The following is a 27141-nucleotide window of genomic DNA, read 5'->3' as shown; positions in this document are numbered from 1 at the left end:
ACTCCCTGGCATCCTTAGACATCCAGGATGCGTACCTGCACATACCCATATGCCTTTGGCATAAAAAAATTCTGCGGTTTGCAGTCAGGGAAACCCACTACCAGTTTGTAGCTGTTCCTTTTTTGGTCTGGCATCAGCCCCCCCCCCCCGAGTCTTTACCAAGGTATTGGCTCCAGTTTTGGCATTGCTACGGCAACGTGGGATCACGATTGTGGGATACCTAGACGATCTCCTGAGGGCATCTTCTGCCTCAGAATTGGAGGATGTGGTGATCACCATGCAGACCCTGCAAGAATTTTTGTGGCTGTTGAACCTAAAGAAGTCGGTGATCGTACCGACCCAGTGTCTGGAGTACCTAGGATTAGATCAGAGACTCACTGATCTGGTGGTTGAGGTCCCCGGTGATTCAGTCAAGAAAATCATTCCTACCTCTGAGATGGACAGTGATCACAATGGATGCCAATCTATCCGGCTGGGGTGGAGTGATGGGGGTTCAGTCAGCTCAGGGCCTCTGGCCGACGGAAGAATCCAAGTTGCCAATTAATCTGCTCGAATTGAGAGTGATCAGGCTGTGCCTCACCACATGGTCAATGAGACTGCAAGGGCGTCCAATCAGGATGCAGTCAGACAACGCCACTACGGTGGCATATGTCAATCACCAAGAGGGAACAAGAAGCTCAGCTGCTGCATGGGAGGTTGCTCACATACTTCGGTGGGCAGAGCGACATGTACCAGCCCTGTCGGCCATTTACATCCCGGGAGTGGAGAACTGGCAGGCGGACTATCTGAGTCAACAGATGCTGGACCCAGGAGAATGGGCATTGCATCCAGAGATATTCGGGTTACTGTGCCTGAAGTGGGGCACACCAGACGTGGATCTGCTGGCCTCATGTCTCAATTGGAAGGTGCCAAGATTCGTGTCCAGGACAAGAAATCCGTGGGCAGACGTGTCAGACGTGCTGGTGGCTTTGTTGGATCAGTACCAGCTGATCTATGCATTTCCTCCACTAAAACTGTTACCACGTCTGCTTCGCAGAGTGGAAGCCGAGGGGATCCCAGTGATACTGGTTGGCACAGATTGGCCTCAGCGTCTCTGGTACGCAGACCTGGTGCATCTGGTGGCTGACGCTCCCTGGCAACTGCCGTTGCGAGAGGACCTTCTGTCTCAAGGTCCGATTCTCCATCCTGCTTTACCATCGCTGGCTTTAACGGCATGGCTATTGAGAGCCAGGTGTTGAGGAGCCGGTGTCTGTCAGACTCAGTGATCCCAACTATGTTAAGAGCACGAAAATTTTCTTCTGGAAGATATACCATCGTACCTGGAAGGCCTACATCTCCATGTGCGAGGAGAAAGAGATGACATCTGTGCTCCTCTTCTATATCCAGAATCCTGTTGTTTCTTCAGCAAGAAGTAGACCAGAAATTGGCATTAAGCACCATTAAAGGGCACATTTCAGCCTTGGCTGTCCTTCTTTTTATTTATTTATTTATTTTTTTCAGTGACCCCTGGCATCTCACTCCTTAGTGAGTACCTTTGTTCAGGGGGTACGACATGTAGTCCCTCCGATGCGTCCACCGTTTCCCCCTTGGGATTTGAACCTGGTGATATTGGCGCTTCTCCCTGAAAATATCAGGGAGATTTAGAGGTCGACCGATATGGGTTTTTCTCTGGCCGATGCCGATATTTAGAAATCATGGCGGCCGATAGCCGATTATATGATGCCGATTTTTTTTTGGGCCGATATGTTAGGCCGATTTTATTTTATTTATTTTTAATCCCCCTTGATCTAACACACCTTTCCCACTGGGGCGTTTTTTAAGGCGCTTTTGGGATAAACATAGCGCCTGTAAAGTGCCTGCAAAATGGCTCCCCTGCAGTCTGTGTGAAAGACGGAGTGCTTTCACACTGAGGGGATGCGCTGGCAGGATCTTAAAAAAAAAGTCCTGCAAGTCCTGTATACCGCTCCTCCACCACTCCTGCCCATTGATATGAATGGGCACCACTGCCGAAGCGCATGCCATGCGATTTGGCAGCGGTGCTTCATGGGGGCATTTAACCTCTTCCTTGGCCGCTAGCTGGGTTATATGTGCCCCACTAGCAGCCAAATAGCACCGCTAAAATGATGGTAAAGAGCCGCTAAAACTTGCGTTTTACCATCAACGCCTGCCCGCTCCAGTGTGAAAGCAGTCTTCATAAGTGATACAGAACATTTCTTACACTTAAACATTTATTAAACAAAACAAACCTCCAATCAGTTTACTTGTATGTATGATCTAGATTAAAAAAAAAAAAAAACCTATATATTAAATAAAAACGGGTAGACAAAAAAAAAAAAAATGGGCTAACTTTACTGTTTTCATTTTATTTTTATTTTTTAAATGGTGTATTTTTTTCCCAAAAAAATGCATTTGAAAGACCTCTGTGCAAATGCCGTGTGACATAAAATATTGCAACAACCGCTATTTTATTCCCTAGGATCTCTGCTAAAAAATATATATAATTTTTGGGGGGTCTAAGTGATTTTCTGGCAGAAAATACAGGATTTTTACTTGTAAGCAACAAGTGTCAGAAAAGATTTAGTCTTTAAATGGTTAAACGGAGAACTTCTACACACTGAGATGACTTCATTCATTCAAGTGTAAACATTGTATCATTTAGTTCTTTTCTTGGCAGTCTGCCCAGAGAAGAGGAAAGTGTTGCTATGACGACTCGCAACTCACACTGACTTCTTACAGAAGTCATTTCAAAGTCCCGCTGTAGAATCGGCTTTTTATCAGCACAATCGGCCGATGCCGATTATTTAAAAAACGGCAAATATCGGCCGGCCGATATATCGGTCGACCTCTAGGGAGATTCCCCTGTTGACTCTTTCCCAGAAAGTGGTCTTTCTAGTGGCCATCACATCGGCCCGGAGGGTTTCGGAACTGGCGGCCTTGTCTTGCAAGTCGCCCCATCTGGTTATCCCCAAGGATAAGGTGGTGTTGCGTCCGCAACCGACTTTTCTATCAAAAGTGGTCTTGGTTTTTCATATAAATGAGGACATTGTTTTACCATCTGTGTCCTAAGCCGAAACACCCTAAGGTGGTGGCTCTTCACGCTCTGGATGTGGTTCGGGCTCTGAAGGTGCATTTGTCTGCCACGGCTCCCTTTCGGAAGTCACTCGCTGTTTGTTTCGGTGGCTGATCCAAAGAAAGGCATGACGGTCTTGTCGGCCACCATTTCCAGGTGAATCAGACAGATTGTGGTGCAAGCCTATGCCTTGAAGGGGCAGGTGCCCCCCTTTCATGTCACAGCCCACTCCACAAGGGCAGTCGGAACGTCTTGGGCTTCCCGACACCAAGTGTGTAAAGCGGAGACCTGGTCGTCTGTCCACGTGTTTACCAAGTTCTACTGTTTTGGCCGCAAAGTTTTGCAGGCGGCTATATAGTTGCAATTGAATATGCAATTTATATTTCTGTTTTTCCTGGGTTTTTCGATAAAAACACAGTACTGTTATGTTAATGCACTGTTTCGGGTAATCACTCCTGTTGAGGATACCCTGTTTTTTGTGGTGGTTTTTCCACGCGCTGTTGGTTTTTTTTGGGTAAAGTTTCACTAGTTCCCACTTGCCGTGGTGGATGAAGTTTTTATGCTGTTATGTCAAGTGTGTAAAGCGGCGACCTGGTCGTCTGTTCACACCTTTACGAAATTCTACAAGATAGATGTCAGTGCCATGTTTTGGCCGCAAAGTTTTGCAGGAGGCTGTATATTTTCAATTGCATATGCAATTTTTCATTTTTTTTTCTTTATTTTTATTTTATTTTTTATTTTTTTTGTAAAAACGCAGTACCTTTTTAAGTTAATGCACTGTTGCATTTGTTACCGCAGTTTTGGTGTGGCTTGAGGGTGTTGCCTCTCTGTTGAGGAGCACTCTGTTTTGTGGTGGTTATTTCCACACACTGTCATTTTTGTGGGTAAAGTTAAACTAGTTCCCACTTGCTATGGTTAAGTTTTTATGCTGTTTTCCCACCCCTCGTTTGGCACTGCCTGGGGACATCCAAATGGCTAAGAGAGGAGCTGTGTCGGTCGGTGAATATGAGAAAATAGGATTTTTTTTTTGTACTCACCGTAAAATCCTTTTCTCTGTAATTCTCCGACCGACACAGCGCCCGCCCCTCCTTTTTATCTTTTATGTTATACTGCTTGTTGACATACTGAGGTCTGTCTGGCAGACGGGAGGGTTGTTACCCAGGGGACCACCCCCTGGGCGGAACTAAGAGTTCTGAGTGATGTGTTACAACTAATGCCTAGTATCTCCTAGTGATAAGGCTAACAACCCAATGGCTAAGAGAGGAGCTGTGTCGGTCGGTGAATTACATAGAAAGGATTTTACGGTACTGTCATAACATATACCTCAAAATATCATATTTTGTTATTTTTGTTTTAGTCTGGTAACATTTAAATCAGCAATATCAAAGGACAACTTCCCCTCCCATCAGAATTAGGTGACCAATTTATATGACCTGTTGAAAAGCTGGGCTGCGACAAACAAAAGTCTCAAGCTGACTCAGACTGAAGCCACAATAACTTTTAATTCAAGGAAGACTTAAATAAATAAACCTATTGTATCAGAGTAAACAGATATCCTAAAGTCAACCTCAATATGGACTCAGATGTCAATGAGACAATGACTAAGATACGAAGTGGAGGTCTACCCCAAAAGGGCAAATAAGACGCCTCTATTAGAAAAGTAAACAATGGGATTGTGTCCTGAATGTTCAAAGTTCATTTGAGACGCTGCAAGGAAACATTGAAAATTGTGTATATTTTTACATCATGAATATACGTATATTAGAAGCAGGGATATGATATTTTACTATAGTACAAATTAAAAATTGTGTGTAAAGCCCCATACACACTATCAGAGTATCTGCTGAGTTTTTCCTTCAGATTTACCAAAACCATATAATATGAGGACAAACCTTAGGAGTTTCAATGTGTATGCAATCAGGCAGGCCCTTCTACTACATGGTTTTGGTAAATCTGAAGGAAAAACTCAGCAGATAATCTGATAGTGTGTATGGGGCTTTTGTCACCATCAAAGTATTAAGACAAACATATGATCATGATATGAATGTATAAGAATTTAACCTATGTTTAGATAAACCAATATTGATTGGATACCCGAATTATACATGTATCCATATAGATGATAATGTATGTGATATTGTTTGATATATATCTAACCTGTGTCCTTTCTAAATGGACTAAAGATTAATAGATATACATTGATATTCATATATATCACCATTTTATGCAAGTGATTAATCAATAATTATGTTAAGCGTATTTTATATTATACTATTATTCCTGAACACTCGAGATATCTTCGTTAGAACATATATAAAAAAAGAACGCATATTATAGAAATAAAAATATTAACTTAACCCTTTCATGACTAAGCCTATTTTTGGCATTTGGTGTTTACAAGTTAAAATTCATATTTTTTGCTAGAAAATTACTTGGAACCCCCAAACATATATATTTTTTTAGCAGAGACTCTAGAGAATAAAACGGCGATTGTTGCAATATTTTATGTCACACGGTATTTGTGCAGCGGTGTTTTAAACGCAACTTTTTGGGAAAAGGGACCCTTTCATGAATTTAAAAAAAAAAAAAAAAAGTAGTAAAATTATCCCTTTTTTTGCATAATGTGAAAGATAATGTTACGCCGAGTAAATAGATACCAAACATGTCACACTTTATAATCGCACGCACTTGTGGATTGACGACAAAGTACGGTACCTAAAAATCTCAATAGGCGACACTTCAAATTTTTTTTACGGTTACCAGGTTAGTAGAGGAGGTCTAGTGCTAGAATTATTGCTCTCGCTCTGACGATCGCGGCGATACCTCACATGTGTGATTTGAACACCGTTTACATACGCGGGCGCGACTTCCGTATGCGTTTTCTTTGCTTCGCGAGCTTGCGGGGACGGCGGGCGCTTTAAAAATTTATATTTTTTTATTTTAAAATGACTAAATTGTTTAAAAAAAATAAATAAAAATTGATCACTTTTATTGCTGTTACAAGGAATGTAAACATCCCTTGTGACAGTAATGGGTGGTGACAGGTACTCTTTATGGAGGGATCGGGGGTCTAAAAGACCCCCCCCACCCCTCCTTTACACTTCAATGTATTCAGATCGCCGAAAACGGCGATTCTGAATACCGTATTTTTTTTAAAACCGGCGCCATTGGCAGCCGAGTAAACGGGAAGTGACGTCATGACATCGCTTCCGTGTTTACTATGAGGAGACTGGAACGAAGCCGATTTACGGCTTCGTTACAGTTCCTCCCCAGCGGCCGGAGGCATCACACATGGAATCGGGAACGGGAGCACCGGTAACAGCAGCGGGAGGGGGGACGTCCCCTCCCGCTCCTCCGGCATAACAGCCGAGCGGCTTTTAGCTGCATCGGTTGTTATGGCTGGAAAGCCGATCGCCTGCTGAAGAAAACGGTACCGGGATGATGCCTGCAGGTGCGGGCATCATCCCGGTATACCCCCCGAAAGCCGAGTACGCAGATCTGCGTACGCTCGGCGGGAAGGGGTTAAAGAGATAAAACACCAAACATGTGAGACACCTGGTAGTTGAAGGTGCTATTACCTTAAAATCACGAGACTACTGGGAAAGGTGATCATTAAGTCTGCCTGCCAATAGGAAAGGGAAACATACCCTCTGGGCAGAACTTAGTATCATTTTATGATCTTTTTGTTTAAGAGGATATTTAAGAAACTAAAAAGATGGTCAAAGGAGGAGAGCTGGGGGAAAGAGCTCAGGGGGAAGCTTAGGGACCCCCCCTGAGAAGGGACACTGGAAGACTCCCAGACAACTGACACTCATGCACCATGCATGAATACATATTTTTACATTCACGAAGATCCCTGCTCCTTGGAACTCAGAGGTCACACAAAGTAATTCCTCTGTAAGAGAATCTAGGTTGAAAGCCACGGCAGTCATCTTAAAATTCCTGGTAACCAACAATCCACACTAGTAGCCAATCGGAATGGGTAAAAATATCTTAAATATTGATTTTTTTTTTTTTGAATATTCTATTATTGAAAATATTTCTCCCGAATCAATAACCGCCTTTTAGATTTTTCTCTAAATTAAATTTTTCATTATAAATTTCTTTTTGTATAGATGCCAATTTTATTGACAAACTAATGTCTAATTTATTTCACATTGTTAACCACTTACTTACCTGCAGTATAGTAACGGTTGGACGTGTGAAATACAGACATTCTGTTTAATTGTCAATAATCAAAAGGTTATTGATTCTACCGAGAAGTGATAATTGTGTCCAAGGTACTACTACGCCCAGTTTGAGGGTGTTTCCATTAATTGTCAAAATGATCAAGTAATGCAATCTGTATTTTAATATTTCATGTAAATATTTGTCTTTTGTCAACCAATAAATGTAAATATTTTGTATGATCACTCGTCTCCGTGAATAAGTTTCACATGTATAGACTGTGTCAAATTGATTCTGTATCTTAAAAATATCTTCGTTAAAAATTACTTAATAAATATTGTGCGGGAAAATGTCCTTAAAAAGCACAACGGTACAAAAAATACTATTTTTTTTTTTTTTTTGCTAGAAAATTACTTAGAACCCCCAAACATTATATATTGTTTTTTTTTCTAACACCCTAGAGAATAAAATGGCGATCATTGCAATACTTTTTTTCACACCGTATATGCGCAGTGGTCTTACAAGCGCACTTTTTTTTGAAAAAAGACAACAGTAAAATTAGCCCATTTTTGTTTTATATTGTGAAAGATAATATTACACCGAGTAAATCGATACCCAACATGTCATGCTTCAAAACTGTGCCCGCTCGTGGAATGGCGTCAAACCTTTACCCTCAAAAATATCCATAAGCGACATTTAAAATATTCTACAGGTTGCATGTTTTGCGTTACAGAGGAGGTCTACGGTTAGAATTATTGAACCGATTGCGGCGATACCTCACGTGCGGTTTGACTACCACACCATGACGGGTCCTCTTAAATATGAGATCTGGGTCAAAAAGTCCTCAGATCTCATATTTGAACTTAAATGCAAAAAAAAAAAACGTCATTTGAAAAAATTACATTGAAAAAATGTTTCTTTAAGAGGTATGGGCAGAAGTGACGTTTTGACGTTGCTTCCGCCCTCCTATGGTATACAGACGTGTGGGGGCCATCTTAGCCTCACTCGTCTCCATACCCAGCAGTGTGCAGGACCCGATCACCTCCACCGATACCAATGGCTCCGGTAAGTGGCGGGAGAGCAGCGAGAGGGGGGATGGCACCTCTCCCGCCATCGATAACAGTGATCTCGCGGCGAACCCGCCGCAGAGACCACCATTATCGTAAACACGACCGCCTCCTGTAAAGATGGATATCTCGGTTATGGCAGCAAAAATACCCAATAAAATACATTTACGTTTTTGGTTGTAATATGGCAAAATGTGGAAAATGTAAAGGGGTATGAGTACTTTTTCAAGGCACTGCCATTTCTTATAGGCTGAAAAGTTGCAACAGCACAGTTGCTTGATAGTCGGCACACATCTGCTGGGTCCTTAGTTGGAGTCCCAGCCAGCACACTATCTGCATGAGGTTTGCATGGGCTCTCTGCTTGCGTGGGTTTTCTATGAGTACTCTGGTTACCTACCACATTCCAAAGACAGTCTGGTAAGTTAATTGGTTCCAAACCAAATTGGCCCTAGTATCTGTACATGTACAGTGTGTATAAGAGAGATAACTTGGATTGTAAGCTCTTTGTGGGTAGGAACTGATGTGATTGTATAATATATAAAGTGCAGTGTAAAACTGTTTTCTACTATATAAAATACCTGTAATACATAAATAATAGCTCTTCTTTGGAAATAGGGTCTCTAAATATCTGTAAAGGAAATTTTTATCTATTGCTAAAAATAGAACCCTTGGATGTATGCTACCTGGCCCGTGGTAAGCCATCTACAAATAACACATACATAGTGTGACATTGTATTATTCCTGTTTTGTTTGGTTGTTTATTTTCTGTCGATTTTGTTCACCGGTATTCATATATATATATATATATTTTTTTTTTTTTTCCTCCACAGCCGATTTATTTTACACATTCCCAGTGAAGAGAGAGACAATGCAATCAGAGTGTGCTTTCAAATTGAACTGGCCCACTGGTTTTATTTGGACTTCTGCATGCAGAATTTTCCAGGCTTGCCTCAGTGTGGGATAAGAGACTTTGCTAAAGCAGATATCCTTTTGTTCTTCCTTTCCTGAGAAAAGGAATATAGAGACATCCTTTCATATAATTTATAAATGAGCACTTGCAGTATATTGTGTATGTGAGTACCTGTTAATTAAGGTTGTATTCGCACAGCCATTTTTGCCACACTGTGAATCGCAGCCGCAGGAATCTGCTGATTTCTGACACTGGTATTGATGGCTGCATACAGATTGCAGTGTGGTAGCGGCGGCAGCTCTTTGGGTCTGTTCACCTTTGATCGTGGCTGGACCCACACAAAGTGATTGCGGGCTGTGCGAACAGGCACGAATAGCTGTGGTTGCTGACAGCCTCTTATTGCAGTGAGTGGGCATGGCGCCCACTGCTGTCAATCCCAGCAACGCAAATCTATTTTCTCTTATATTCACCTGCCACAGCTCCTCTCTTAGCCATTGGGTTGTTACACCACCTTTTAGGAGAAGACTAGGCATAACATGTTATGAAAAACACAGAACTTTTAGTTCTGACCAAGGGGCGGTCCCTTAGGTAACAACCCCCCAGCCTGCCATGCAGCCCTCAGTTTTATTTTGCCTAGTGAAAGAGGAGGACCTAGGAACCCTGCAGGCCCATTGGTCCGTGTTTTTTTTTTTTTTTCTTTTCTGCAGAAGCTTTGCTTTTTGGGCAAGATGAAAGATCCTGTGATTTACTCTCACCTGGGGGGCGGGCTGCGCTGGCTGGCTGTGCCCTGATGGTTTTTCTCTCCCTGGGGGTGTCTGAGGCTGTGTCTGATCCCTGCAGCGATGTCCACCGCATTTTCTGTCACTGTCCCTCAAAATATTCAGTGTTCAGCGGCCATCTTAGGTGAGGGCATGGAACAGCATGCTCTCCTGTAGCTTGGCGGCCATTTTCCCTGTCTTTTGTCTTTTATACATGATGCTCGTGGCCATTTTCTTGAAACCTGAGCATGTTTTTTGAGCAGTCTCTAGGAGCAGAATGCTTTCCTGTAGTCCGGCGGCTATGTTCTCTGTGCTTTATGTCCTTATACTGGACGCTTGGCAGTCATTTTCTTTGAGCCTGGGCACATTGTAGATCGCTTTCAGCGCCATAAGCAGCAGTCTGGATGTGGGTGTGATTTCTTCTGCACCTGGGAGCTGACAGAACATAGGCACTACTTGCTGGACAGCACAGAACCAGTCAGGGTGGTGAGTTCTGCGGGAAAGAGCCCCTCAGCCAGCAGCAGTTAGGGGGGTGGTACCATCACTGTCCTAAGGCCCCAACAGGTGGCAGACAGGGTAAGGTCAGCATGGCTTCAGAAACTGGTGTTTCTTCCCCCGAAATCCAGGCAATTGCAACCGGTTCGCCTGCAGAATGTGCAGTGCCCCTGGACAGTTTGTCTGCGGTCCTCATTTAGTTTGTTGCCAAGATGGAGGCGACGCAAAGGTGCTAAAAAGAGGCCCCTGCCCCTCCGTCCTCTGGGGAAGAGCTCTGACGCAGACTCGGCACTGCTGAGGCGCTGGTGACCCCTGTTCTGTCATTTCAGATGATGCTGACCAGGACCGATCGGACAGTGAGGATGAGTCCCCATCCGGTTCCGTCTGGCTCAACCGGAAGGTGCCGAGATTTTTGTCCAGGACAAGAGATCCATGGGCAGACGCGTCAAACGCTCTGGTGACTCCGTGGGGTTGCTACCAGCTGATTTATGCCTTTCCTCCTCTCAAACTGTTACCACGTCTGCTTCACAGAATGGAGGCCGAGGGGATTCCAGTAATTCTGATTGGCCCCAGTGTCCCTGGTATGCAGAACTGGTGCACCTGGTGGCAGACGCCCCCTGGCTACTGCCGTTACGAGAAGACCTTCTGCCTCAAGGTCCGATTCTCCATCCTGCTTTACCATCGCTGCCTTCAACGGCATGGCTTTTGAGAGCCAGGTGTTGAGGAACCGGGGTCTGTCAGACTCGGTGATCCCAACTATGCTAAGAGTAGGGAAATCTTCCCCGAAGATATATCATCATACCTGGAAGGCTTACATCTCCATGTGTGAGGAGAAAGGATGGCATCCATGCTCCTTTTCTACATCCAGGATCCTGCTGTTTCTTCAGCAAGGAGTAGACCAGAAATTGGCCTTGAGCACCATTAAAGCACAAATATCAGCTTTGGCTGTCTTTTTCAGTGACCCCTGGCATCTCACTCTCTAGCGAGTACTTTTGTCCAAGGGGTCCGGCATGTTGTTCCTCGGGTGCGTCCACCATTACCTCCGCAGGATCTGAATCTGGTGTTAGTGGCGCTGCAAAAAATGCCATTTGAAAATATCAGAGGGATCCCTCTCTTTCCCAGAAAGTGGTCTTTCTAGTGGCCAACACATCGGCCAGGAGGGTTTCGGAACTGGCGGCCTTGTCCTGCAAGTTGCCCTATCTGGTTATCCACAAAGATAAGGCGGTGTTGCGTCTGCAACCTTCTTTTCTGCCGAGAGTGATCTTGGCGTTTCACATCAATGAGGACATTGTGTTACCATCTCTGTGCCCTAAGCCGACACATCCTAAGGAGGTGGCCCTCCATTCCCTGGACCTGGTTTGGGCTCTGAGGGTGTATTTGTCTGCTATGGCTCCCTTCCAGAAGTCAGACTCCCTGTTTGTTTCGGTGGCTAGTCCAAAGAAAGGCTTGGTGGTCTCGTCACCTTTCTGGTCATGGCCCACTCCATAAGGGCAATTGGATTGTCTTGGGTCTTCCAACTTCAAGCATCTGTCGCTCAAGTGTGTAAAGCGGTGACCTGGTCGTCTATTCACACCATTACGAAATTCTACAAGGTAGATGTCAGTGCATTGGCTGATGCCTGTTTTTCAGGCGGCTGTATAGTTGCAATTGCATATGCAATTTTTCCTTTTTTCCTTTTTATTTTTTATTTTTATTTTTATTTATTTTTTGGGGTAAAAACGCAGTATCTTTTAAGTTAATGCACTGTTGCATTTGTTACTGCAGTTTTGGTGTGGCTTGAGGGTGGTGCCTCTTTGTTGAGGAGCACTCTGTTTTGTGGTGGTTTTTTCCACACATTGTCGTTTTTGTGGGTAAAGTTATACTAGTTCCCACTTACCATGGTTAAGTTTTTATGCTGTTTTCCCACCCCTCGTTTTAGCACTGCTTGGGGACGTCCTAATGGCTAAGAGGAGCTGTGTCAGTCGGTGAATATATGAGAAAATAGGATTTTTGTACTCGCTGTAAAATCCTTTTCTCTGTAATTCACCGACTGACACAGCACCCGCCCCTCCTAATTTTCTTTACGTTATACTGCTTGTTGACATACTGAGGGCTGCATGGCAGGCTGGGGGGTTGTTGCCTAAGGGACCGCTCCTTGGGTGGAACTAAAAGTTCTTTGTTTTTCATAACCTGTTATGCCTAGTCTTCTCCTAAAGGTGGCGTAACAACCCAAATGGCTAAGAGAGGAGCTGTGTCAGTCAGTGAATTACAGAGAAAATAATTTTACGGGGAGTACAAAAATCCTATATTTTTTTTTTTTTTTTTTGCCACTGGGATTTGCAGCATGGCAAAATGTCCATGAAACTGCAGCCTAAGGTTTATTTAAGCTAGCCTCAGAGACGTGCTTTATTCAGGACAAACTGCGCACTCGCTGACCATCTTATAATCTCTATTGCTCCCTTGTAATTCTATCTGCTTTTCTAGCTGCTAATAGAATACCCCATGTTGTCTGGTGTTGGAGTTTAGATGGTGTCACCCTCTCTATCATGTATCATAGGACTAGGTCACCTGCTCCCAGAAGCACCAGGTATTTTCAGTGGCAGTCATTGTAAAGGTAGTGGTAGTGTGGACAGTTATTACTTGAGCCTAAATGGCCTGTATTCTGCAGCTCACCACAAAGATGGGGATCTCCCAGGAGAAGACATCCACCTGTTCTCAGGGCTGGGAGAAATGGCAGTGTTAAATGGACCCAAAGTACTCCTAAGCAGACTGACATGTAAGCAGAGGATGTTATAAACAAGTCAGTGCTGCTTTTCACAGTAGAAATAGCAAAGGAGTAAAGACAGCAGCAGGAAGAGCGTTGAAGTTAGTATAGGGTGGTTGGGGTGGACTTTACACAGATGCCATGAAAAGTAACGGTCTCTTTTAAGTAAAATATAGACCATCATTTTTCATTTGGGTTGAGTTGAAGCTTCAAAGTCCTGCAACAGAAAAAGCAGAAAGTTCCCCCAAGTGAATTGAAGTTCCAGCTTTGGCAGTTGTCACTTTCTGTCCAGGAGCAGTGGTCACCATGACAAGTAATGAGTCTTGATCTCACCAACAGGGGGCACAAACAGAAATAAAACCTTAAAATTGTCTTAACCTTCCCCCCCTATTAAAAAAATAATTTTTGTCTGGAGTTTCATTTAATAGTGGATATGTGACATGCACTCAACAGCATCTGAAAACCAGAGCTTATTGGTGTGTCTAATAGTGGGGATAAATTAAATCTGAAGTGTGACTGGTTGAGCTGTCCAAAATCACCTGAAATCATTCCTGATTTAGAGCTTGTTCACACATACTGTGGTGACCTGCATTTTTTTCCGTTCTGTTAATTCAGAAGTCATCACTGTGCAGAGACCTGAATAGGTACGCTTTTAACACTGTCAAGAAAGTTAAGAGGAAAACATGAAATGGTGACTTGCATTGTATAATGCAAGGCACCAGTTCTGTACACCAGACATTTTTAGTGTGTGACTGGTGTGAATGTGCATCATTTGCATCAGAACTGCTTTTCGGAGGTACAAAAGCATCCTGAAGTCCCTGTGGCGTCCCAGGTAGCTTCTCTGTTCCTATACCAACTTGTATAGGAATGTGCCCAAATTTATTATCTAATAACCTAATTTCTTGTGATCCCAGATCTCATGTGTACCTTCTGCCTGAAGGAGTTCTGAAACCCTGTGTACCCATTGGGATTATATCTGTACCTGAAGATATTTATGGTAAATGTTTTTCTTCCTTTACAACAAGTGTACTATTTCAGCATTGCCCGTTTTTACTCCCCAATGGTGAAGATGTTCAGAGGGTCTTGGATGAATGGAAGGAGTACAAAATGGGAGTGCCTACCTATGGTGCCATTATTCTTGATGAGACCCTTGAAAATGTAAGTGATTTATTTATAAGCCAGGATATTATAATTCTTATTTTTTTTTTAAAAACTTTTTTTTTTTTTTTTTATGTCTAGAGATGGACTAGATTATGGACCCGTGTAAGTAAATTTTCAACAACCTTATTATAAATTGGAGAAAAAAGTAGTCCAAGTTATTACCCTACAAATGGACACAGGTTAAGCCTTCAGGCCTTGCCTAATTTGTAATACAATACCCGTTTCCACTACTTTGCAAGCAACTGTTTATCCCCCCCCCCCCCACAAGACCACAGAGTCAGGCAGCATTGCCGTACATCATGCCCAGCAGGTCCATGTGAGTCTTAACTGGATCCTGCCTGCGGAGTGACCGACACTTCCTCAGTGTGACACACCATGCCTCAGCGTTCATACCCCCTCCTAGACACAATGTCGATAACTACTAGGTATTATAGCTTTAAAGCGATTGTAAAGGCTAATTTTCATTTTTTTTTAAATAACAAACATATCATACTTACCTCCACTGTGCAGCTTGTTTTGCACCTTGTCTTCCGGGGGTCCCTGGCCGGGTTAGAGCACAGGACTGCCAGCATGTTTGCCTCCATCCCGCAAGGTGGCAGAAAGCGTGATACAGATCCCTCCCTGGAGTCTCCTCGTGGGTTGAGGATGGGGAAGAGCTCAAAGCTCAGGATTCAGTGGCGGCACATGGGCACCGGCACATGAGTCTTCTTCCGAGCAATCTGGACAATAAGATATCCACTCAGCGTCTTCCTCTCAGTCGCAGAGGTTTTTGATCCTGACTAAAATGGTTCATTCTGCCTTTAAGTTGCCTCTGGCAGAGGCGACTGAGCCCCACTGGTCCTCTTTGGGATCTCTGAGATCTTTTCAGGTAGCACAGACTTTCCCGCTGCACCCCCTGTTGGAACAGGCAGTGTATGCTGATTGGGAACATCGTGACAGGACTTTTTTGCCTCCTAAAAGGTTTTCCCTTTTATATCCCATGGATGAAAAGTTAGTTAAAAAATGGAGCATGCCAGCCGTAGATGCAGCAGAGTCTCTTCCTTAAACAAGAACTTAACTTGTCCGGTAGATAACACACATGGCTTGAAAGACCCTGTTGATGAGAAAAGTTGAATTATTAAAAGCTTCCTTTTCCTTGGCCAGTTCAGCTATTTAGCCAGCTGTTGCAGCAATTGGTATTTGCCAGTTTGTAAAGGATCGGGTTAAACGGCCTGATAGGCCTAACCAGGAGGATGATCTGCCTGAAAGTTAGACAGATATTCCTCGAGTGCTGTGTTTTGCTGTTGATGCTTTAAAGGTTTCAATACAGCAGGTTTCTTGTCTAGCGCTCTTGTCTGTACATATGTGCAGACTTTTATGGCTTAAGAACTGGTCAGCTGAGCTTCCTTGTAAAAAGTTATTGGCTGGTTTCCCATTTCATGGGGAATGTTTATTTGGTGATCAAATATATTCAAAGGATTTACGGAGGGAAGACTTCTCTACTTCCTGTGAAGAAAAGCACCAAATGTCCCTTGTTTAAAAACTCAGGGACTGCTTCCTCAAATGTCTCAATGTCAGGGCCGTTCCGACCACCAGCAGGGAGCTAGGGCCAGAGGGGATGCCCCCACTCCATCGGGTGGGGGGAAGGCTGCTGCACTTTGCGGACATTTGGGGAAAAAAACAATTCAGGACGTGTGGGTCACCTCAATATATATCTCGCAGTTACAAGCTGGAGTTATTGGGGGTGTCCCCTCAGAGGTTTCTAAGATCCAGCCTTCCCTCAGATCCTCCAAAAAGAAACGTATTGCTTTAGTCCATCATCCAGTGCATCATGGAGTGATTATAGTGATTCCGGTATCCGAAAGGGGCGCAGGGTTTTACACAAACCTATTTACGGTTCAGAAACCAAACGGGGACACAAGGCTCATTTTGGACCTAAGATCCCTGAACAAGTATCTTTTGATACAGTCCTTTTGGATGGAGTCTGTCCGCTCAGTAGTAATCTCACTCCAGAGGGGAGACTTTTTAGCTTTAGCCTCTACTGCTACGTTTTGCAGTAGAGGGACGTCCTTTTCAGTTTGTGGCGCTACCGTTCGGGCTTGCTACAGCTCCCAGAATGTTCACAAAGGTCCTAGCACCAGTACTGGGTCGCTTAAGGGCACAAGGGATCCCGGTGCTCAGGTATCTGGACGACCTCCTGCTCAGATCACTTAGTACAGGCTCTAGAACAGAGCATAATATACACAGTGAGTTATTTGAAAAGCTTAGGCTGGATCATAAATATGGAAAAGTCAGCCTTGAGACCAGCTCAAAGTCCAAGATATTTAGGTCCGATTCTAAATACGGTCCAAGCAAGAGTACTCTTGCCCATCCATAAGAATCTGTGCCCTGAAAGATCAGGTGCGTCAGATAAGGGGCACCAGACAACCCTCCATTCGGCTCTGTATGAGCCTTCTAGGGAGGATGGTATTGTCTTTCGAGGCAGTGCCCTATGCCCAGTTCCATTCCAGGCCTTTAAACAGGACATCTTGTTGGCTTGGAACAGAGGAAGAAAAGCCCTGGATTTTCCAATGTGCTTATCTCCTCAGGCATGCTTAAGCCTAAACTGGTGGTTGCAGGATCAGAACCTGCGAAAGGGAAAATCATTTCTCCCGATAACTTGGAGAGTACTGACTACAGATGCCAGTCTCTCTCAGGCTGGGGAGCGACCCTAGATGGGCTCACAACTCGGAAAATGGTCAGGGACAGAGCAGACCCTGCCCATGAATGTCCTAGAATTATGGGCAGTACGTCTGGGCCTATGGTCCTGGACGGTGGAGCTTCAGGACTGCCCCATCAGTATTCAGTCTGAGAATGCCACCTGCAGTGGCCTATATACAGTGCCTTGCGAAATTATTCGGCCCCCTTGAATTTTCAACCTTTTGCCACATTTCAGGCTTCAAACATAAAGATATAAAATTTTAATTTTTTGTGAAGAATCGCCAACAAGGGGGACACAATTGTGAAGTGGAACAAAATCTATTGGATACTTTAAACTTTTTTTAGCAAATAAAAAACTGAAAAGTGGTGCGTGCAAAATCGGCCCCTTTACTTTCAGTGTAGCAAACTCAATCCAGAAGTTCAGCGAGGATCTCTGAATGATCCAATGTTGTCCTAAATGACTGATGGTGATAAATAGAATCCACCTGTGTGTAATCAAGTCTCTGTATAAATGCACCTGCTCTGTGATAGACTCAGGGTTCTGTTGAAAGCGCAGAGAGCATCATGAAGACCAAGGAACACACCAAGCAGGTCCGTAATACTGTTGTGGAGAAGTTTAAAGCCGGATTTGGATACAAAAAGATTTCCCAAGCTTTAAACATCCCAAGGAGCACTGTGCAAGCGATCATTTTGAAATGGAAGGAGTATCAGACCACTGCAAATCTACCAAGACCCTCTAAACTTTCAGCTCAGACAAGGAGAAGAGTGATCAGAGATGCAGCCAAGAGGCCCATGATCACTCTGGATGAACTGCAGAGAACTACAGCTGAGGTGGGAGAGTCTGTCCATAGGACAACAATCAGTCGTACACTGCACAAATCTGGCCTTTATGGAAGAGTGGCAAGAAGAAAGCCATTTCTCAAAGATATCCATAAAAAGTCTTGTCTAAAGTTTGCCACAAGCCACCTGGGAGACACACCAAACATGTGGAAGAAGGTGCTCTGGTCAGATGAAACCAAAATCAAACTTTTTGCCCACAATGCAAAACGATATGTTTGGCGTAAAAGCAACACAGCTCATCACCCTCAACACACCATCCCCACTGTCAAACATGGTGGTGGCAGCCTGCTTTTCTTCAGCAGGGACAGGGAAGATGGTTAAAATTGAGGGGAAGATGGATGCAGCCAAATACAGGACCATTCTGGATGAAAACCTGTTGGAGTCTGCAAAAGACCTGAAACTGGGACGGAGATTTATCTTCCAACAAGACAATGATCCCAAACATACAGCAAAATCTGTAGAAGGGTGTCAGAGTTGTGTCCCATGATGTACTCAAAGAAAAGGATTTTAATGGTAAGTATGATGTAAAAATCTTATTTTTACTCTACTCTTTTTAGTTCTCTGTCGTCCTTCCTTTTTTTTTTTTTTTTTTGTTATATTTTTCCTAACCAAGAAGAGTCCTGGTTATTGTCAGAAAGTTATGAAAACAGAAAAAAAAGGGAAAAAGGAACAAGGAGAAAGGGGGGAGGGGACAAAAAAACCCCCCAAACTGCCAATTCCACCCACCCCTGAGATATTTAGAAAGTTTGTTCCCTATACGTATGATAAGGAGCCCAAATCCTCCGATATTTCTCATCTTGCTCTCTCATCGTCATCGCAAGGTTTTCCATTTGTTGCATTTCTGTTATTCTGGCGAACTGCTGTAATCTGGTTTGCGAGACAGTACTTTTCCACAGTGCTGGAATACACGCCTTTGCCGTCAACATATGCTTAAGAAGTGATATATATATATATATATATATATATATATATATATATATATATATATATATATATATATATATATAATATTTTTTTTTATATCTTTTTATGGACAGAGGAATATTGTGTAGTTTTAATCGTTTCGGAAACCATCGTCCAGAACTCTTTCAGCCCGGGCATTCCCAGAATGTGTAACATAGTGCCCTCAGATTCCTGACATCGCCAAATGATAGAAAAGACTGCTGCACAATTTCAAATGCCTACATGCTGATGTGCTGTTTCTTCAAGAGACCCACTTCAGAGATGACAAACTTCTTGTTCTTAAAAAACGGTACTACTCTGTGACCTATCATTCTACTAACAGCCGCTAAATCAAAGGGGGTCTCTATACTTCTGTCTAGCAGGCTTCCTTGGACTTTTCAACACGTCCTCCTGTGGCAGTTACAGACCCATTTATTTTTTAAACCTTGATCTTAATCTATTTACTAAAATACTAGCCTCATGGCTTGCACACCATTTATAACAGCTAATCCATTTCGATCAAGTTGGCCTGACCCCCCCACTAGAGAAGCACGGGACAACACCGTTAAAGTATTAAATTTACTTCACATAGCCAATGCGACCCAAACTCCAAGTGTCTTCTTAGGAACAGACGCGGAGAAGGCATCCGATTGGGTGAAATGGACAGTCAGTTTTGAGGTATCTAGGGATGTATATCCTTGAGCTTAATTTCCCCCCCTCTATTGATTAAAACCCGCTTCCTGCTAGAAGCTTGGCATCAAGGCCTTCATTTGTGGTTTGATAGGTGCAACCTCATTAAAATGTGCATTCTGATGAAATACCTTTTTATCTCTTTCAAGCTCTTTTTGGTCCTTAATTCATCTTCCCCTGAATTCCAGTTCTCGGCTGATCTCTTGCACCATTTTGGATCACTTCTGCATCCCACCACCTCATCCCCAATCTCCACCCGTTAGTTTTTTTGTTTTTTTTTGTCTATTCTCTCTTTCTCTTGTTTTATCACTAGTCAAAATAACTGGGAGTAGGCAGTTCCATGGCTGTCATAAAGTTTATTTCCTAATTCTGGAGCAAATGGGAAATGTTTTCTAATGCTTCCTCAATGGGTTTGTTTTTCTTGCTCCAACATGGAATTTTGTAGTCAGATGCTCTGTATGCGTATCTGTTTTATGATGTGACTTTTATAATGTATGACGTTTTGGATCTCTCACTTTCTGGTGCTAAATAAAAACCTTTTGTAACCTTTTTAATGCAGAGAATACATTCATAAAAGAAAATATTTTGCCTTTTGGAACCACTTTAATTCCCTTCTCTCTCTCCTCTCCTTAGTATTATTTTCATTAATTTTAATAAATATTTTCTTAACCATTTATGCATACAGTGCCTTGAAAAAAGTATTCATAGCCCCTTGAAATTTCAATTTTTTTCATGTTACAACCAAAAACGTAAATGTATTTTATTGGAATTTTATGTGATGCACCAACACAAAGTGGCACATAGTTGTGAAGTAGAAGGAAAATGGTAAATGGTTTTCTATATGTCTTACAAATATGTGAAAAGTGTGGTGTGCATTGGTATTCAGCCCCCTTTACTCTGATACCCCTATGTAAAATTTAGTACCAATTGCCTTCAGAAGTCATCTAATCAGGAAATAGAGTCCACCTGTATGTAATTTATTCTCAGTATAAATACAGCTGTTCTGTGAAGCCCTCATAGGTTTGTTAGAGAACCTTACTGAACAAACTGCATCATGAAGGCCAAGGAACACACGAGACAGGTCACAGATAAAGTTGTGGAGAAGTTTAAAGCAGGGTTAGGTTATTAAAAAAAAAAAAGCTTTGAACATTTCACGGAGCACTGTTCAATCCACCTTCCAAAAATGGAGAGAGTATGGCACAACTGCAAACCTACCAAGACATGGGCATCCACCTAAACTGACAGGCCAGGCAAGGAGAGCATTAATCGCAGAAGCAGTCAAGAGGTCCATGGTAACTCTGGAGGAGCTGTAGAGATCCACAGCTCAGGTAGGAGAATCTGTCCACAGGACAGCTATTAGTTGTGTATTCTTCCCTTTATGGAAGAGTGGAAGAAGAAAGCCATTGTTGAAAGAAAGCCATAAAAAGTCCCATATGCAGTTTCTGAGAAGCCATGTGGGGGACACGGCAAACATGGAAAAAGGTGCTCTGGTCAGATAAAAAAAGCAAAAAAAAAAAAAAAAAACGGTGTGTAGGAAAACAAATTCTCCACATCACCCTGAACACACCATTCCCACCGTGAAACATGGTGGTGGCAGCATCATGTTGGGGATGCTTTTCTTCAGCAGGGATAGGGAAGCTGGTTAGAGTTGATAGAACGATGGATGGAGTCAAATACAGGGCAATCTTAGAAGAAAACCTGTTAGTCTGCAAAAGATTTGAGACTTCCAGAAGAACAACAACCCTAAACCTAAACAGCCAGAGCTAGTGAAAAGTCAAAAGGTAGATATGGCGTTGTTCTTGGGTGCACTAACTGCATGGGTTGAGGGTATCACAGTGCAACAATCTGTGTGACCCTATGTTAAATTTATATTCTGATGTATAAACATAACTCAAATCAATTGATTATACATAAAAAAAATTAACATATATAAATGTACACAAAGTGCAAAGTTTATCACTGGTGTATTTTGCTGGTATTGGATGTATTTAAATCAATGCCGTGCTTATATACAGTTCATGTGATAAATAAATAATCCGTGATGATATACTGTCCATTAATAAAATCCAAATGGTAAACTGCAAGTGCTCTTCAAATCCATGCCTTTGTGATCCTTATAGTGCCGCCTATAGGTACTGCACTCACCCTAACAACTCACCCCGCACAGGGGTATCTCTCTTTCACAGTATTTGCCACTGTGTTGCAATATCCAGATCCATGCTTGCGGTGTCAGTTATGCCTTTCTCCTTTAATTCTTATTCCGCATCACCCACATATAGGAAAGAGACGCTTCCATAGTGTAATTCTGTTTTTAGAAATAAATTTATTGTGGTAAACAGAAAACGTACTCGCATTGATGAAATTAATATACAGCTTTTTAAAATCGGGAAGCCAGGACAATTTGTGTTCCAGGGCCCGAAACTGGAAGTGACGCAAAGACGCTAGAGTCTTCGCCCTATGCGTTTCGTCATGAAGACGTCATCTGGTGTGGCGTCATCTTGCTACACCATCCGGTTTGTATAGAATGTTGTGATCCCTGAACTTAGTCATGTGATCGCAGCCATTTTTGGTTAGTCCATGTAATATATACGGCCAAGATCAATTATATTGTGTTTCCGCACGTAGCCCATATCAATTTCTTATTATCCCAAATTGCTCACCTGGTGACCTATTTAGTAGTTGTTAGCTGGCCGCCTATGTTTTATTTTATTATTTTGAGACCATATGGCAGGTTATCCCCTCGATTTTTCCATGAATGATGGTCATGGGGACACCGCATGCTATATCAGTAAAAACATACATATAAAACACATTTTAATTTACTATAAAATTGTATAACTTAAAATCAAGGTTAACTTTTTAATAATATGTATTAACCCCTATATAATGTGCAATTTATTTAAAAATGTTATATAAAAATTGCCTATATACAAAATTCCTATATAAAAAAAAAAATATATATATACATACATACATTTTTTTTTTTTTTTTTTTTTTTAGAAATGTGAAACTGGTTAGGTAGAAAATAATGAATCTAAATAACATTCAGTTGGCAATGTCTAGATTATTTAAATTGAAGGTATATAGATGAGATGCTTTATTTGAAGCAATACTTCATAACTTTCGTGTCCTATTTTATTTACCATATACAGAGCTATATGGACATAAGTATGATTGTGCTCACACTGTGTACATACCCCAGGGAGGGAAAGGAATGTGGGATGTATTCAAGATTTTCAGTTATTGTTTCAAAAATTTGTGAGATAACAGTTAAGATCTATATCTGTTTTAATCCATCGGGTTGGAGGGTATTGAGTAAAAAAATCCATTTAGTTTAATTTAGTGGTATTTTTATCTTGTTTATTGTATCACATCTGATGTACTAGCAGCCCATCTCGCTTCTTGGGACCCTAACAAGCCAGGAAAATACGCATTGATGAGCTCAGGTGTGTTTGCATGGTCCACATGCAGAGCCCGCCAGGAAGTCGGCACAGCACTGCGCTAATCACAGGCGTGGCTGCAGAGATCGGGCAATGTCTCACTGCCTGTGATTAGCGCTGCGCCGACTTCCTGGAGGGCTCTGCACATGGACCATACGAACACGCCTGAGCTCAACCCTAATACACATGCCCCCAAAATGACCCCTATTTGGAAAGTAGTCATTCCAAGGTATTTATTAAGAGGCATGGTGAGTTTTTTTTGAAGTTGTAATTTTTTTCCCACAATTCTTTGCAAAGTTAAGTTATTTTTTATTTTTTTCCCACAAAATTGTCATTGTAATAGGTTATTTTTCTCACATGGCATGTGCATAGCACAAATGACACCCCAAAATCCATTTGGCTACTCCTGAGTATGACGATAACACATGTGTGGGACTTTTTCACTGCCTAGCCACATACAGAGGCCTAACATACAGGGAACACCATTAGGTGTTCTAGGAGCATAAATTACACATCTAACTTGACTATCTATTACACTTTTGAAGGCCCTGGAGCACCAGAGCAATGGAAATAAAACTAACACCCCAACATATAATCTAAGGCATAATGAATCTTTTGAACTGTTCATTTTTTTCCCCCCAGAAATTTTGGGAAAATGTGTTGTTCGTTTTTATAAGATATTTCCAACACCTATTATTTACATAGCAAAAATTACACCCCAAAATACATTCTGCTACTCCTGAGTATGGCGATACCAAATGTGAGACTTTTACACATCCTGGCCACATACAGAGGCCCAACATGCAAGGAACACCGTAAGGTGTTCCAGGGATACATAGCATGCACTTACCAAGAATTACACCCCCAAAATACATTATGCTGAGCAAAGGATAAACAAAAGATTACCTGTGATTTTAGTAGCGCAGTTGCCCACAGGTTGATAGCACTGGTCCAGGCAGCAGGCAGGGACTTGGTTAGCAACAGCAAACTTGTCCAGGAAGCAGGCAGGGATACTGTTCATACACAGTCCAGGGTCGGTGCAGGCAAAGATATTGTCCATGTGGTGTGGTCAGTGCGGAGAGGCATGATGGTAGTAAGTCCTACAGGCAGAAGTAGGGTCTCGTTCAGGCCAGAATGGGGACAGGGCTGGCTGCTTGGCTGTCGGCTAATTGCCAGCTCTCATCTCTCTCCACAGTTACCCAGCTGTCCCTGATCCTGCTAGTCTGACCTGCCTACTTAAAGCTGTCCAACTCACTTCATCTCTGCCTTTGCCTTGTTCACATCACAAGAAACCATCTCCTGTGGTTTTGTTTAAAGACTGGTTTGCTGACATCCCCTCTGGCTCCTTATCCTGCTTGCTGTTGCTCCACTTGGATCCCTGACTTCTGGCCTGGCTGATTACCCGATCTGGTTATTGAACTCTGGACTGGCTGACTACTCTATCTGGTTACTGGACTCTGGCTATGCTTTGACTGCGCTTACTCTATTTACCTTTTTATTTTTATTTAATAAACAAGTGTGATTTAGGCCCCTTTCACACGGGACGGATCAGTAATGATCCGCCCCATGATAATCCGCTTGCTCAGCGGGGATCGCTCCGTTGTCCCCGCTGAGCCGGCGGTGGACAGGGCGGTCTCCGCACACTGTGCGGGGACCGCCCTTTCAGCTCTCCACTCTCCTCTATGGGGATCGGATGAGCACGGACCGTCTGTCCGTGTTTATCTGATCCGCTCTGCAGACGGATAGAAAAATAGGATTTTCCTCCGTCTGCAGAATCGGACAATAGCGGAGGCGGACAATAGCAGGTGTCTGCGGATGTGCATCCGCAGACACCCGCTATCCCATAGGGTTGCATGTATGTCCGTAATTCATCCGCAAACGGATGGATGAAATACAGACATAATGTCCGCATGTGTGAAAGGGGCCTAAATTGTACTTCTGTCTCGGTCTGGTTCATGGTTTCTGACAGTAGGTGAAGACCATGAATTCAGAAGATACCGTCAATCCACTTGTTGGTAATATTTTTCCAGATTGGATGAGCAAGATCACTGCATGGATCATTTTCCCATTGGTGTTACAAACGCTCCTGAGTCGCACGGCTAACCTGGAAACCCCCACTGTGGCTGCTCCAGCACAACCTGAGTCGCAGGCCGTCCCTGCTGCTGTGCCAGTCTCTGTGCAGGCACTCGCCTCGGGTTTTACCTCTAAGTGATATGTCTGGTTCTGCTCTGCTTCCCCAGCGATTTGGGGGCGATCCAGTTCAATGCAGAGGGTTTCTCAATCAAGTTGAGATATACTTCGAGATGCTGCCCCAGGCGTTTTCCAAGGACAGAAGCAAAGTAGGTTTCGTGATATCTTTGCTTTCTGGAAGAGCCTTGGCCTGGGCTAACCCTCTATGGGAGACGCAAAAACCTGTTGTCTTGAGTTACCCTGAGTTTGTGGCCTCCTTTTAAAAGGGTATCATGTCCATCAGAGTACGAGAACTGTTGCTGACTACGCCATTGAAATACTCTGGCAGCAGAGGTTGCTTGGAACAATGAGGCCCTTGTGGCTGATTTTTCTCATGGTCTCTCAGATTCCATCAAGGATTAGATAGCAGCCTGAGATATACGCACTGAGCTGGAGAGCTTGGTCTCATTTGCCATTCTCATTGACTCCAGACTCGGAGAGAGACTTTCTTTTAAGGAGCGCTTGCGGAAGCCTCCTGTACGTTTGCCTCCGAGCTTTGTAGTCCCACCCATGCCTCCTGGTACCGAGTCGGTCAGTGAAGATAAACCCATGCACCTGGGTTCACGCGTCTCTGAGAATGAGAACCTTTAGGAGGAGGGAGAGATTGTGGCCAGGCAGGTCACTTTTTGAAGTCTTGTCCTACCCGTCCAGGGAACGCCCGAACCTTGAGGTCCTGTCATGGACAGACCTTAGGTGGTGGTGTTTCGTCCCCAGTTATCCAGAAGGATAAGCCCCTGGTTACAGTCACCCTTTCATGGGCTGAGTCGTCCATCGAGATACAAGCTCTAATCGACTCTGGGGCTGCAGGCCTGTTCATTGATGCTGCATTTGTTTTGCAGCACTCGATTCTGCTGCAGCTACGTGACACTTCACTTGCCATGATGAGAGACCTATACAGCCTGCCCATGTGACTCGTGAGACGGTTCTGTTGTCCATGGCCGTAGGGGCTCTTCACCATGAGATAATCCAATTCCAAGTTATTTCCTCACCCAGGTTTCCGCTGGTTATTGGTTATCCTTGGTTACAGAAGCACAACCCCTCTTTTGATTGGCTCCGTGCTGAGGTTCTCTTCTGGTCACCACAATGCAGTGAGACATGCTTCCTGAAGGTATCCAAGGTCCTGTGCACCTCTTCACTCTCCTCCCTACTGGAGGAGTACCGCGATTTTAGCGATGTCTTTTGACAAAGGTTAAGCTGGAAGTTTGCCTCCACACCAGTCTTATGTTTGCACAATTGACCTTCAACCTAGTGCCATACCCCCTCGTGGCCGGGTTTACCCTTTGTCGGTCTTGGAGGATAAGGCCATGGAGGAGTATGTTGCTGACGCACAAGGTTTCATCCGCAAATCCTCGTCTCCTGCTGGTGCTGGTTTCTTCTTTGTGAAGAAGAACGGTGAACTGAGACCTTGTATAGATTATAGGGGTCTCAATCGTGTCACGATTAAGAATGCCTACCCGATTCCATTGATTGCAGAGTTATTTGACCGCCTCAAGGGAGCAACGGTTTTCATGAAGCTTGACTTGAGAGGGCATACAATCTTGTAGACATTAAGGAGGGCGACGAGTGGAAAACTGTGTTTAATACAAAACAGGCCATTATGAGTACCTGGTAATGCCTTTTGGCCTTTGTAACGCCCCGGCAGTTTTCCAGGAATTTATTACCGATGTCCTCCGAGATTTGTTGCAGTTATGTGTGGTGGTTTATCTCGAAGATATCCTCATATCCAAATCCCTGGAGAGCCACCACACAGATGTCTGTTGTGTGCTTCAGAAACTGAGAGAACAATCTCTATTGTAAACTGGAGAAGTGCGAGTTCCATCGTGAACAGGTTACATTCCTGGGCATGTCATTTCCACTGCTGGTTTTTCGATGGACCCAGAGAAACTTTCGGCAGTCCTACAGTGGCCTCGACCCGTGGGTTTACATCCTCAAGCCCCTGACTGATATGAC

General features: G+C 43.4%; 1 protein-coding gene across 4 annotated transcripts in view; it reads left to right on the top strand.

Annotated features, from left to right (window-relative positions):
* DCP2 (decapping mRNA 2) overlaps nucleotides 1-27141 on the top strand; it is a 157198-nt gene that overhangs the window by 4490 nt on the left and 125567 nt on the right. For 2 of the 4 annotated variants that reach the window (XM_077462275.1, XM_077462273.1), the window contains exons 2-4: nucleotides 9135-9286; nucleotides 14241-14368; nucleotides 14450-14473. In XM_077462275.1, the coding sequence (XP_077318401.1) occupies nucleotides 9135-9286; nucleotides 14241-14368; nucleotides 14450-14473 (304 nt within the window). The remainder of the gene's footprint in view (nucleotides 1-9134; nucleotides 9287-14240; nucleotides 14369-14449; nucleotides 14474-27141) is intronic. The other 2 variants (XM_077462276.1, XM_077462274.1) reach the window with 1 other exon arrangement.

This window comes from Lithobates pipiens, unplaced genomic scaffold (assembly GCF_037356315.1).
Source record: "Lithobates pipiens isolate NorthernLeopardFrog02 unplaced genomic scaffold, aLitPip1_a1.2 Scaffold_3, whole genome shotgun sequence".
Lineage (NCBI taxonomy): Eukaryota > Metazoa > Chordata > Amphibia > Anura > Ranidae > Lithobates > Lithobates pipiens.
This window is presented reverse-complemented; position numbering and strand designations above follow the sequence as displayed.